The sequence below is a fragment of the Hydra vulgaris genome, chromosome 03, assembly GCF_038396675.1.
Source record: "Hydra vulgaris chromosome 03, alternate assembly HydraT2T_AEP".
NCBI classification, from domain to species: Eukaryota; Metazoa; Cnidaria; class Hydrozoa; order Anthoathecata; family Hydridae; genus Hydra; species Hydra vulgaris.
Window position 1 is genome coordinate 22889884 of NC_088922.1, and position 12372 is coordinate 22902255.

The 12372-nt window shown below is 25.7% G+C and overlaps 1 protein-coding gene across 1 annotated transcript in view; it reads right to left on the bottom strand.

The window, feature by feature from the left end:
- The window catches only part of LOC100202353 (radixin), a 66199-nt gene extending 57917 nt beyond the window's left edge, over nt 1–8282 (bottom strand). The window contains exons 1-3 of the mRNA XM_065794345.1: nt 8099–8282; nt 6027–6053; nt 548–1086 (exon numbers count right to left, since the gene is read on the bottom strand). Of these exons, the coding sequence (XP_065650417.1) occupies nt 548–1086; nt 6027–6038 (551 nt within the window). The 5' untranslated portion in view covers nt 6039–6053; nt 8099–8282. The remainder of the gene's footprint in view (nt 1–547; nt 1087–6026; nt 6054–8098) is intronic.
- Between the last annotated feature and the right edge of the window lie 4090 nt (nt 8283–12372).

A 12372-nucleotide genomic window follows, 5' to 3' on the forward strand; every position in this document is an offset into this window, starting at 1 on the left:
GAAAATAGAAGAATTGAGTGAAAAACAAGTTGAGTATTCATTTTTTTACGGTAACTGCAGGATTCATATAAACTAAATTTTTTTTCAATTGTCCAAGGAAAAGCAAATTCACATAATAGGTTTTCGACTGATTGATGTGTGGAAAACCTGCCATAATTCGAAGAGAGGTATATAATTGAAAATCAAAAAAAAAAAAAGAAAAAAAAAAAAAGAAAGTGTAACAACTGTAATTAAAAAAATTAGATTCTTTTGTTTACGACCAAAAAATGCATTTTTTAAAGTCAATAAATTAATTTTTACGGCCAAATATTAAATCGCATTACCCAGTAATATTTACCATTAAAGTTGGTAAAAATAAATAAAAAATAATAAATTATTTTCCTTTCTATTGTCTGTTAAAATCTGTAAGCATTTCGTTAAATAATTATGATGTTATGAAAACCTCTCTGTTTGAAAAAGTGACCACGATTATTTAATTGATTGTTTACCCTATTTGTAATACTTAAAAAATTGGTTACACTTTAGTAAAAACATAATAAAAAACTACCTCGAAACGTTTGTGTATTTACTCCACAAGCTTGTAACTCTTTCTTCTAACTGCTCTTTAGTTATTTGGTATTTTTTATAGACTCCCTCAGGTAATAATTTTTCGCTAGATAAAAAGCCGCTTATGTGAATATCACGTTTATAGTTACCGTATTTTACCTGAGCCGCATAGGAAGCCAAAAGTACTGAAGTGTCTGGCGAACAATAAATCTCTTCTGACAAAATACTCTCTTTAATTTGTAAGAAAAATAATCTTTGGGTAATTTCTTGGGTCAGCTCAAAGACAACATTTTCAGGAAAAAATTTGGAACGAAGGGTAAATTGCAATGGAGATTCTTTTTTAATTTCTTGCGCTATGACTTTCTTTTTTAACTTTAACCAAGTAGTACAGTTTTTTACATCAGTATATTGAAGTCCAAAAAAACATATTTCTTGAAGACCGATTATATTAAACACCTGATCAAGCATCTGCTGACCAGTCGTGCTGGGTTGGATAAAAAATTCTAATTCATCATCCGCAGTTGTGACGCGGACATTTATCTAAAAAGAAGTATAAACGAGAGATTAAACTTAATGAGGTTTTTATAACTAACAAATAGTATATATCATACTCAGCATTTTCTAAACGTTTCTACAAAACCGTTTCAAGCTTTTAACAGATTCTTTTTAACAGCGCAATTGGCTAACTAAATTTCTTATTGGTTCGAACACAGTCATAAATACTGGTCTTATCGATTCGAACACAGTCACAAATAATGCTCTTATTGTAAAAAATAAAAATCATTGGAAAATCATGGAGGCTTAAGCATTTTAAATAAAATTCAAAAGATAACCAATCTTTAAATATTTTACAAAATCTTTTATCGAAAAAATTAGGTCTCTAAACAGAATTTTTCTATAAAAATTTATTATACTTTTCCTCGCCTTTTTTTGCATAAAATTTCATCACTAAATGACATTGGAATATATAGTCAGAATAATATCATAGCCGTTATGTACATTTGATTTAAAATGTAAGAGTTTAGAATTTAGAACCTTGGTAATATAAGCGTACTATAAGATTTCTAAGATGTAAGCAGTGAAGTTAAAGTTGCTTCTTTTTTTTAAAATTGACTTTGTGAGGTGATAACAGGAATCAGTATAATTAGCTTAAATTTTCATGCAGTAATTAGCGGTTCTTATCTAATTAAAACGCTTTCTAATTTTTGCGTTGTTAAAATATTATCATCACGCATGAATAAATCTGTGGCGCAAAATTTTGATGTTAAAATAATGATATTTAATTTTTTATAAAGAAAAATATGTTAGCTAGAAATCCTTTCAAACCATTTTGCGTAATATGAGCATGCTCAAATTGCTTAGAGTTTTTTATTGTAATCATCTAGTTTAAAGTAGCAACCAGACAATCTCTAATGGACTTATTATAAAAGGACAAAAATAGACTTCGACAAAGCACTAATTGCAACAATTTTAATTACAACTATCAAAAATGAATTGTCTATAAAAAATGTTTGTCTTTCTATACAATCATTTTAAAAACGGACACTAAATGAACAATCTCGATTTTTTAATGAGGTATAGAAGATCTATTTAATATATAATTTGGACTTATAACGAGTAATTAAATTTTCACTGCAGCATCGTTTCAAAAACTGAAAACGAGCACAAAACTAAAAATACAATTTTTCTAACAGAAGTTCATTTTTTAATTTTTTGTCCAGCGTGTGCTGTTGATTAAAAAGTTAATGTCTATTTAAAAACCTCAAAATGGACTATTTTGTGCTCAATTGAAGTTCATTAATTACTCAGTTCAGTTGTTTTTCAATTCTTAGTGAATGTGCGTGAAAATTTATTTTTAAAATGCCCTCTCCAGTTTGGGATTACTTTAAAAAAGTTGAAGGTAAGTTTATCATTTAAAAAATTTTCCTTAGTCACTAAAATCTTTATCACCTTCAATAAAATTATTTTAAAAATATGTGATCAAGGAGTTGTCCTTTATAAAATGTGGATTAGTAAGTAGAAGATTCCAATAGGTGTTAAAATTTATTTAGGTTTGTGAATAAAACAATAGTGAAAAAGAAAAATATTTTTTACTTTCATTTTATTGATGAATATGTACGCAAGTTTTAAACAATAATTAATCATGGGCAATGATCGTCATTTGGAGTTTTGATGTCATTTCAATATTTTTTTAATATTATAAATTTACTACATAACAATCTTAAAATAATACGGTAATGAAAGATTTCTGGTTTTATGAAATCAAGTAAATTTAGACAAAATCATAGACACCAAATAGACAAAAAATTATGCTTTGTAGACTTATGAAGTGAAAATTATTTTTTAACTGAGCAATCTTAGGACACCATCAAAAATTTGATAGACACAACAAGGACAAAAAATTAAACATTTGTTGTGTCCATTACAACATACAGAATTGTCTATGTCTGTGTTGTAAGTCTATCCATAGACTAGTCTGGTTACTAGTTTAAAGCCCTATTTTCGCAGTGGTTCTAATCGCTATTTGAATAAAAACATTGTAAAATTTTTCAATATTCTAACAATACTACATATCTTTCTAGAGTTTACATTCAAAAAGTTTGTAGTTTTATCGTTTAAAGGTTTGAGTTGATAAAATTGAAAAAACAACGAATTAATTAAAGTAGTATTGCTTCAATAAAAAGTGGTTTAAAATTTGATCTTTTAATGATAAGTTTTGTTAATAACGAATCATTCTATCCCACAATTTAGTTTTAATTGTCAAGTTGATAATTTTCTACTTAATGTTATTTTATTTTTTCGAGCTAATATAAAGTGCTCATATTACATAGTGGCCTTAGCAATATGAGCCCTTTAGCCATTTTTTTAAAACCTCTGTGTTTTTAAGAACAAATATCTAAGTGGATCATGAGTAGTGATCCCTAGAAATTTTTAATTCGTAAATATTTTGGATCCAGAACAATTGTTTTTGAAAATATTCCATTTTTGCTTAAGATGCTCATAAAACCCTAATTTAACCTAAAATTTTCAAAAATTAATTAAATGAGTAAAATGCAACAACTTCTTTATAAAATAGTATTAATGATAAAGAATAACAAAATTTTTCTTTTCTTATGACTATCCCAGCGAACATGTCCTAATGGGGCCCGTATTGGCTTGGCCATATGGGCCTTATGTAGGCTTTATATATGGGCCTAAAACGGGCTTCATGTGGCCTAGTCCTTGAATACAAAATTTAGTTAAAAAGGCGCCTTTTTTTAACTTTATTTTCCGATGCATGTTTTTAAGCCGGTTTTTCAATTTGTTTTACAATTTTGTGCATACTCTAGAATATTAACAATTTTTACTTGTAAGTATACATATTTATGATAATAATTATAAAAAAAAATAATATGATTTCATCATAAAATTTAGTTAATAAATATTGTCGTGTGTTCCTTTGCTACACAATTATAATACTAGAAAACTAATTTTAAAAAGTTCTGTGTGATTCAAATTTTCATTATTTCCCTAATTAGAATTTAAAAAGAGCCTATCTATTTATAATATTTCATTATTTTATTACGTTTTGTAAATTTGGGTTTTTTGTTAGCGATAATAGATGTATTAATCGTTAAAACAGGTAAATATTTAGATGGCTCAATTAATCTGTTAGTTATTATTATAAAGGTTACGTTATTTATTATTTGTAGGTTATTTTTTATTGCCCTTTTTTATATTTAAATTATGCTACATGTACTGTTGAATACAGGCAGTGGCGGCGTTAGGGTAGGGCCTGTTTGGGCGATGGCCTAGGGTGCCGAATATAAAGGGGCGAAACTAATTGGTTATTTTACCCTTTGCCTTTTTTTTGAATGGGGTTAAATTGAGCTAGGGGCGCCGTAGAAATCTCGCCCAGGGCGCTGGTAGTGCTAAAACTGGCACTGAACACAGGGTATCTTCCAGATCAGAGAAATCAGGGAATACAGTGAAAAGTCAGGGAGTTAAGATATCTACAAAAATAAAATGATTGAAACTAAATTCCAGTGAGCAAATACAGGATTTGTATTTTTTATAAAATCCTGACCCGAATATAATAAGTGCTTGAATATCGAAATTGTTTTTAATATTAATAAGCTATAACAAATTTTTCTATAATATATTTAAAATAATTATTAAATATAATAAACATATTAAATTATTTATTTATCGCAAATTATTATAAGAAAAAGAGCATAAAACGTTTAAATGAATTTAAATAATTCGGGTGTTGAATTTACAAAAAATGCATAACCTGGATTTGCTCACCGTATCTCAAGTATCGACAAAAAAAAAATCAGCTTCTTCACACGTTATTAGGTAGTGTTCACAGTTTCATCTTGCAGATGGTTGTACAACTATATATATGTTATGCAGCAATCTTGTGTTTCAGATGAACTTTGATGCACTTCTTATATTTTTTCTCACTTCGTAGCTACTTCATAGTTTTATATTCATTTGTTTGCCAAAGTATTATACTTAATTTATTAACAAGTATATGGTATCAGGGTGTTAGCTAGGTATATATTTTTTACCACATTTTTGTGGTTACCGGAATATTTATTGTTATTGTTCTACAATAACAATAATTTACAATAACAAAAAACTTTTTTTTCTACTGTTTAGGGTCTCGTTAACGAGACCCTAAACATTAAAAAAAAAAGTTTTCAAATGTATATCATGTTGGATTTCAAAAGAAGCGAAACTTTATAAAAATTTTAAAGATATTATCATATTTTGTTAAAAATACCTTGAAAAAAAATTTCGATAAAAACCATGAAAAAATGCAATAAAACTTATAATAATAATTCTTGTGTAAAATTTTAATTATTTTTAAAATTTTTATAAAATTTCGCTTCTATTGAGACCCAACATGACATACATTTGAAAAACTTTTTTTTCTTCTGTTTTGGGTCTCGTTGCGAGTTTCAGACTTAAGGTTGCTCCCCTAAATCTCATTCAATTTTGAAAAAAATTCAACAGAATGTCTTGTGAGAACCAATAGAAAGTTTTAAGAATAGGGGTAGATCAATTTTTGAGTGTATGGGGCGTTGGATTCACCCTAATAAACACTTAAACCATAAGTGTACTTAGTTATACTTGATTTAATTGGTTAGAAATACAAGTGTAGCTTCTTTTCTAATTCCAAGAATGCAGGTGCCGGACATCGCTAATAATGTTAGATTATATCCTTCATAATATTTACATAGTATTTATTATGTAAATATTTTGAAGGGTATGATCCCAATCCAAAGAATACATTTATTAACTACGACAAAGAATAATGTATAATAGCTATTTGCCAAGCATAACAGTTGAGTATTATTTATCCAAGATAATAAATAAATATAATTTGCATTTAATGCAATTAAGCGAAGTATTAGTTTGTTTATAAAAGTTACACCAAAAAAAAATAATAATAAAAAAATAAACAAATTATGTTAATGTCAAAAAAAACTTACTGATTTTCCCATCTTTGACTTATATAACTAAAAAATAAAGAAAGTAAAATTGTGTATATAAGAAAATAAATGAGTATGTGTTAATAACTGAGTATTGTATTTTTATACGCATATTGTACATATTTTTGTATAAAAAATTATTTAAACATAAATTCTTGTATTAAGTTTTACTTGAACCTTTTGAACATAAATAATAATTATAAATTAAAATATCAATTTAAACAGTAATAATAAACAAAATATTAAAAATAAATAATGAATAAATAAGAAAATTCCTCAAAGAAATATTTCAATCAAAGAAGTATTTTAATTACAAATAAAAATAAAATGAAGCTCACAGAAGTTTTTTAATAACGTTTTAACTGTTGCTATGTATTGCAACTTTTGAAATAAAAAATAAGCATACGTCATTTAATATGTTAAAGGTACCTTTTTATACGGATGCAGATAATCCTATTTTATATCAGAAATTATAAATCCTAATTCTATTAATATTTTTTTAGACTGTATTATATTTTTTTATCTTTACTTACCCACTAGTATAAGTAGACTTTACGTCAGTTTGGTATGCTAATTTTTGATGTATGAAGTTTTTAAAGTTTTTTAGTAAACAGCAAAAAACGGTAAAAAAACAAAATAAAATTATTATACTTTAAAAGCGCGTAGAGTAGTTTTAGACGAGTCAAATAGATTTAAATCAGTTAATAAAGTTTTGAAAGAGATTTGAAATGATACCGTTGTCTTAAACTTTCTGGTTTCGATTGTTTTAAACGTGTTATTATAATCAGCGTATATATATATATATATATATATATATATATATATATATATATATATATATATATATATATATATATATATATATATATATATATATATATATATTGGCAACTTACTTAATGTTTGTTAAAATCATTTTTAAAAAATTTTTAGTTGCTTCGGAATTAAAGTTTAAAATATAATCCTAACTTCTTGCGTATACAATAAGTATTACGTACACGAATGGGTCCTTAAACAAAGAAATCCGCGTGAGTAGTTTAACACTTGCCCAAAAAGTTCAAAGTACATACACACGTCAATCCTTTTCATCAAAGAATTATATGTTGCTAAGTAAATTTTATAAACTACTAATCAAAATAACAAATAAAAATTGCTTAGTTAACTAATGCTAAATAAAAGAATTGTATTATTCTCGTGACGTAAATAAATAAGAAATACTTAATTCACAAAGCAACCTGATAAATAAACAAAATCTTTGCTTATTTAATATATATTTATACCTATTTTTCTATTTCCAAAGTTTCTTTATAGAGCAAAAATATAAAAATATTCTAATAAGCAAAACAACTTTTTTTAAATTTATTATAGTTATCTAAATTTTATTTTTTAAATTATTTTTCTTCTTATCATTCGATATTGGTGAGTAGTTTTCTACTTCGGCTTTTTCTTTCAATATACAGTGGAATCTTTTTACTGTATTTTGTAATATATTTTAAGTACAAAACGCTTTGTTTTTTACAAAAAAAAATTATAAATTGTAAAACGATTTTAATATGAGTTAATTCTAATTATAGAATATTACTTTGGCACGAAAATGTTTTATTTTATTTTGGCTTCGTTTTTTTATTTTATTTTGGCATGCGCATTTTTATTTTTACGCAGAGTTTATTTGTTTAATACTTCAAAATAATTTTTGCAAATAACTTTAATTTATGGTATTTATTTATAAGGTATTTATTGTATTGAATAGTTTTGGACTTAATTCAACTTCTAATTGCTGTTACTAGTTTTGAGTGCTGTTTCTAGTCTTGAGTGAGCATCTTGAACTTTTTTGAATTTGAAGTTTTCATTGATTGAGAGAAATTAAAAATTGTAGTATATTTATGTTATAAGTCTAAGATCAAAAAACCTGGGATAAAAAAAAGACTTCCGGCTATCTTGATAAATTTTCTGAAGACGCCTTTATTTGAAACTATCAAGAAAAAGCAAAAAATTAATAATGTACTATTTAATTTAAGATTTGAACAAAACCAGAAAGTTGCTTTAAACACAAAAAAATCGAAGTTGCTTACCTCTGGTAATTTATCTGATGTTTCTTTGTTTGTTACAATAGTAAATTATCTATGCTGTTTCTCTGAGTATGTTGCTACTTTAATTTCTTTGGATAATTTATTATTTAATTAAAAATATTGCCTTAAAACAAATATAATATAATATTCAACATACTTTGCACTGATTTTTATTAATTTGTGACCTAAATAATATTATGCATAACTATTAATTTATATGCATAATATAAATAATTTATACATAAATAATAATTTATTAATTTATGAATTGATTAATATTATATATATTAAGATATTTTAAACAAAATTAAATAAAAACCAAACTAATTTTCAAAATAGTGGAGCTTGAAGGATCTTTTCTTTAATAAAGCACTTAAGTGTTTTCTCCGTATCTTTAGTTCAGATTTTGTTATCATGCTTATTTTAAATGAAAAATGTACAAATAGTATGAATTGTTTAACAATCCTCGTAATTTATTTAAAGTATATAATCAATAACAAATAAATCTGCACAATTATCAGCAATATCAACTTTTTATAATACAAATCCTTTGGGAATGAAGACTATAACGACTATAATGTTTTCTTAATATCTATGTTTTTGCGTGTTAAGTTTTATTTCGTAATATCAAATACAACTTGTTGGTTGAAAATTTACTGATAGCAAACTAAACAAGAACTAAAGAACAAATTAATATCATGCTAATAATAAAATTATATTTTATGTAAAATATATTTAAAAAAAGACTCGAGTTAAATCGAGACTGTTTTAATATATATTATTTTAAAATATATTATGGTTTTTTATTTTAGAAATATCTTAAATTAAGATATAATTAAAATTTTAATTTACTAACTAATTAAAAAACTATTGTGTTTGCTTTTACCGTTTTGAATTCATGACACGATAAAATCAGGCTCTGTACTCAGCCTAAAAAGGCTTTTAATTGCATTTAAACTAGACAATCTTTAATGCAGGATTAAGCATTCCATAAGTTCGAGATACGCAAATATAGAAGTTTTACTTTAGATTCAACTAAACTTTTATTTATTGGCTTCAAATTTGATCTAATAACTTCTTGGGTTTCAAATTGTGACCATGCCAAGATTATAACTCATTATGAAAAAATTCTGTCTGTCTTAGTACAAACATCTATATATATATATATATATATATATATATATATATATATATATATATATATATATATATATATATATATATATATATATATATATATATATATATATATATATATATATCTTAATATATATAAAGGGCAATGTGTGTGTGTTTGTTTGTTTGTTCTCTATAGAAATCCGAACCGCCAGACCGATCTCGATGAAATTTGGCATGGGGGTAGTCCTCGAGGGGGAGAAGGTTCTTAGCTGGGTTTTGACCCCGTACCCCGACCCCCGGGGTCAAGGGGGACCAAAAATGGGCCCCCCTGACCCCGGGGTCAGGAAGACCATTTTTTGGGCCCATTTTTGTGTACAGATATCAGGTAAGCCAGTTTAAATATTGGCCCGGGCAACGCCGGGTAACTCCAGCTAGTATATATATATATATATATATATATATATATATATATATATATATATATATATATATATATATATATATATATATATATATATATATATATATATATATATATATATATATATATATATATATATATATATATATATATATATATATATATATATATACATAAATATATATATATATATATATATATATATATATATATATATATATATATATATATATATATATATATATATATATATATATATATATAATATATATATATATATAAATATTCTTTTTTCTTATTACGCTATCCAATATAACAATTTAATACTTGCTTTTTCTCAAAAATTTGCGTTTGCGTGTCTGGACTATATATTAATAATAGGTTATTTTGTTTTTCCAAAATGTTAATAATAGGACAAAAATGCATAGGCAAATATATTTTTTGAAGATGAAACTATTTTGTTTTATTTTTATATAGGGTTACTCCTACACATAAATCAAAAAATCTACAAAAAAATGCGAAGATTCAGAAATGTAAATATTTAAATCTTCTATATTGTGTATCATAACCGTGGCTTAGGGATCGTTTATAAAGTACGCACGCTTTTTTTTCGTCCACCTCCCCCCCCCCCCAAACACACATTTTGCAATACGCTTTTTTGAGTACCCTCCACCTGCCTAAAAGTACCTATGCTTTTAACCTATTTATCTAACATTTTATAATATTTTTTTAAATTTAGTGTCTCCTTTCTTTTATAATTGACCCACTGCCCTCCCATTTCATATACACCATTTTCAGACCCCCTCTTCCCCTCCTAGCGTACGTACTTTATGGACGATCCCTTACTAAAAACGAGTACTTATGTATATATGTATATTTTTGTGTGTAATTTATTTCGCCGTTAAAAATGTTATTTGCATTGTATATGCATATATCGAAATTAATGGCAGGAGCAAGAAAATACGTTTTGCCTTATGGCCGAGCCCCATATTTAAAAAAAAATTCTACATAACCGTAACATAAAATATAAAAAAATGAATCAGAATTAAAACAGAAAATAGCTAAGAAAACAAAGAAATTCAAAATAGCAATCAATCAAGAAGTGTTGAAATGCTTACAACCGCTAAAATACTTTAGAATCACTTAAAAAAAGTTTTGAATAAAAAAATAGTAATATAAGATTTCATAATTAACATAACCACAAGATGATTTTTTAACATCAGCCATCATAGCCACACAATATTACTGTAAGACAAATAACTGTGAATAAAGGCAAAATACATTTTTTTCAGGGATGTTACATTTAGAAAAGGTTTAGCTTTAAACATCATTGTGATATTTTTTGAGAGGGTTGTTTCAATATTATATATATGTAAATGCCACAGTAAACTTTCATCCAGTTGTGCTCCTAAAAAATTTACGTATGTTTCCCTTTTAATATAAGTATTATTAATTATATGATTTGGTAATTTTACTGGAATGTTTTCTGATTTATTTATTTTATGGAAAAGTATATATTTTATTTATCCACATTTAGTGAAAGTTTGTTACTTACGAACCATTCATTAACTTTACATAACTTTTCATTAACTATTTTAAAAAGTATTTTAATATCTCTGTGAGAACAAAAAAGAATGGAATTATCAGCTAACAAATTTAGGTCTAAAAGATTTGTTGCTAAATTTATGTACAATAGAAGAAGAGTGGTCATAAAATCGAGCCCGGAGAAACACCGCAAGTTATGGAATATGGAATTGTGTCATTTTGATCATAGTATAAAAATTGCTTTCGGTTTGTCAGATACCCTTTGAACCAGAGTAATTTTTATTTTTCACTCCGTACTTTTTAAGTTTTTTTGTTAGTATATTGTGATTTACGATATCAAAAGCTTTTGACAGATCAATAAAAACTCCTAATGTAAAACATTCATTATCAAAGGCGTTAGATATTTGATTGGAAAGTTCAACTATTGCATATTGTTCGGTGGAATTTTTTTTGAAAACCAAGTTGCTAACAATATAACATGTCGTTCTCAGTTAGATGATTATACAACCTATTATACATTATTCTCTCTAGCAATTTTAAAAAGTAAGGAAGTATAGATATAGGCCTGTAATTTGAAATTTTTGCCTGTATAACACCAATTTTTATATCTCCAGATATAAAAATTGGTGTTATACAGGCAATTTTTAATTAGTTATACCTGTCTTAAATTAAAGGTCAAATACATGAAATAAAGAAGGTTCAATGATAATAAATACTGATTTGACAATATCAACACTAATTTTATCAAAATCCTAATTTTTTTACTTTTGAGACTGCAAAGTGCAGCTCTCATCTCTCAAAATGCAGCTCTTGCCTCTCGAAATGCTAATTATCTTTTAATTAATGGAAAATAATTTTCCATTAATTAAAAGATTTTTTAGCAGATTTTTTCAAATTAAATCCTTAATTACATTCCATACTTTTTAAGTATTTTCGTTGGTTTTTTTTAATAACTGACCTTAATAAAGCTTTTTTGAGTATCTTTGTTTTTTGAGTATACTTTTGTAATTTTTATAAGTTATTTTATTTTATAAAAATTTTTTTAAGATACTTTATATATAATTTTTCTTTCTTTTTTGAAGATTTTAGTAAGCCTATCAACATCCAGGGACTTTGAAGTGATTTGGTATTTATGATTTTTTTTTCTGGAAACGCTTCCTCATATTGCTTGCAAAACTGACCAAGAAACAAG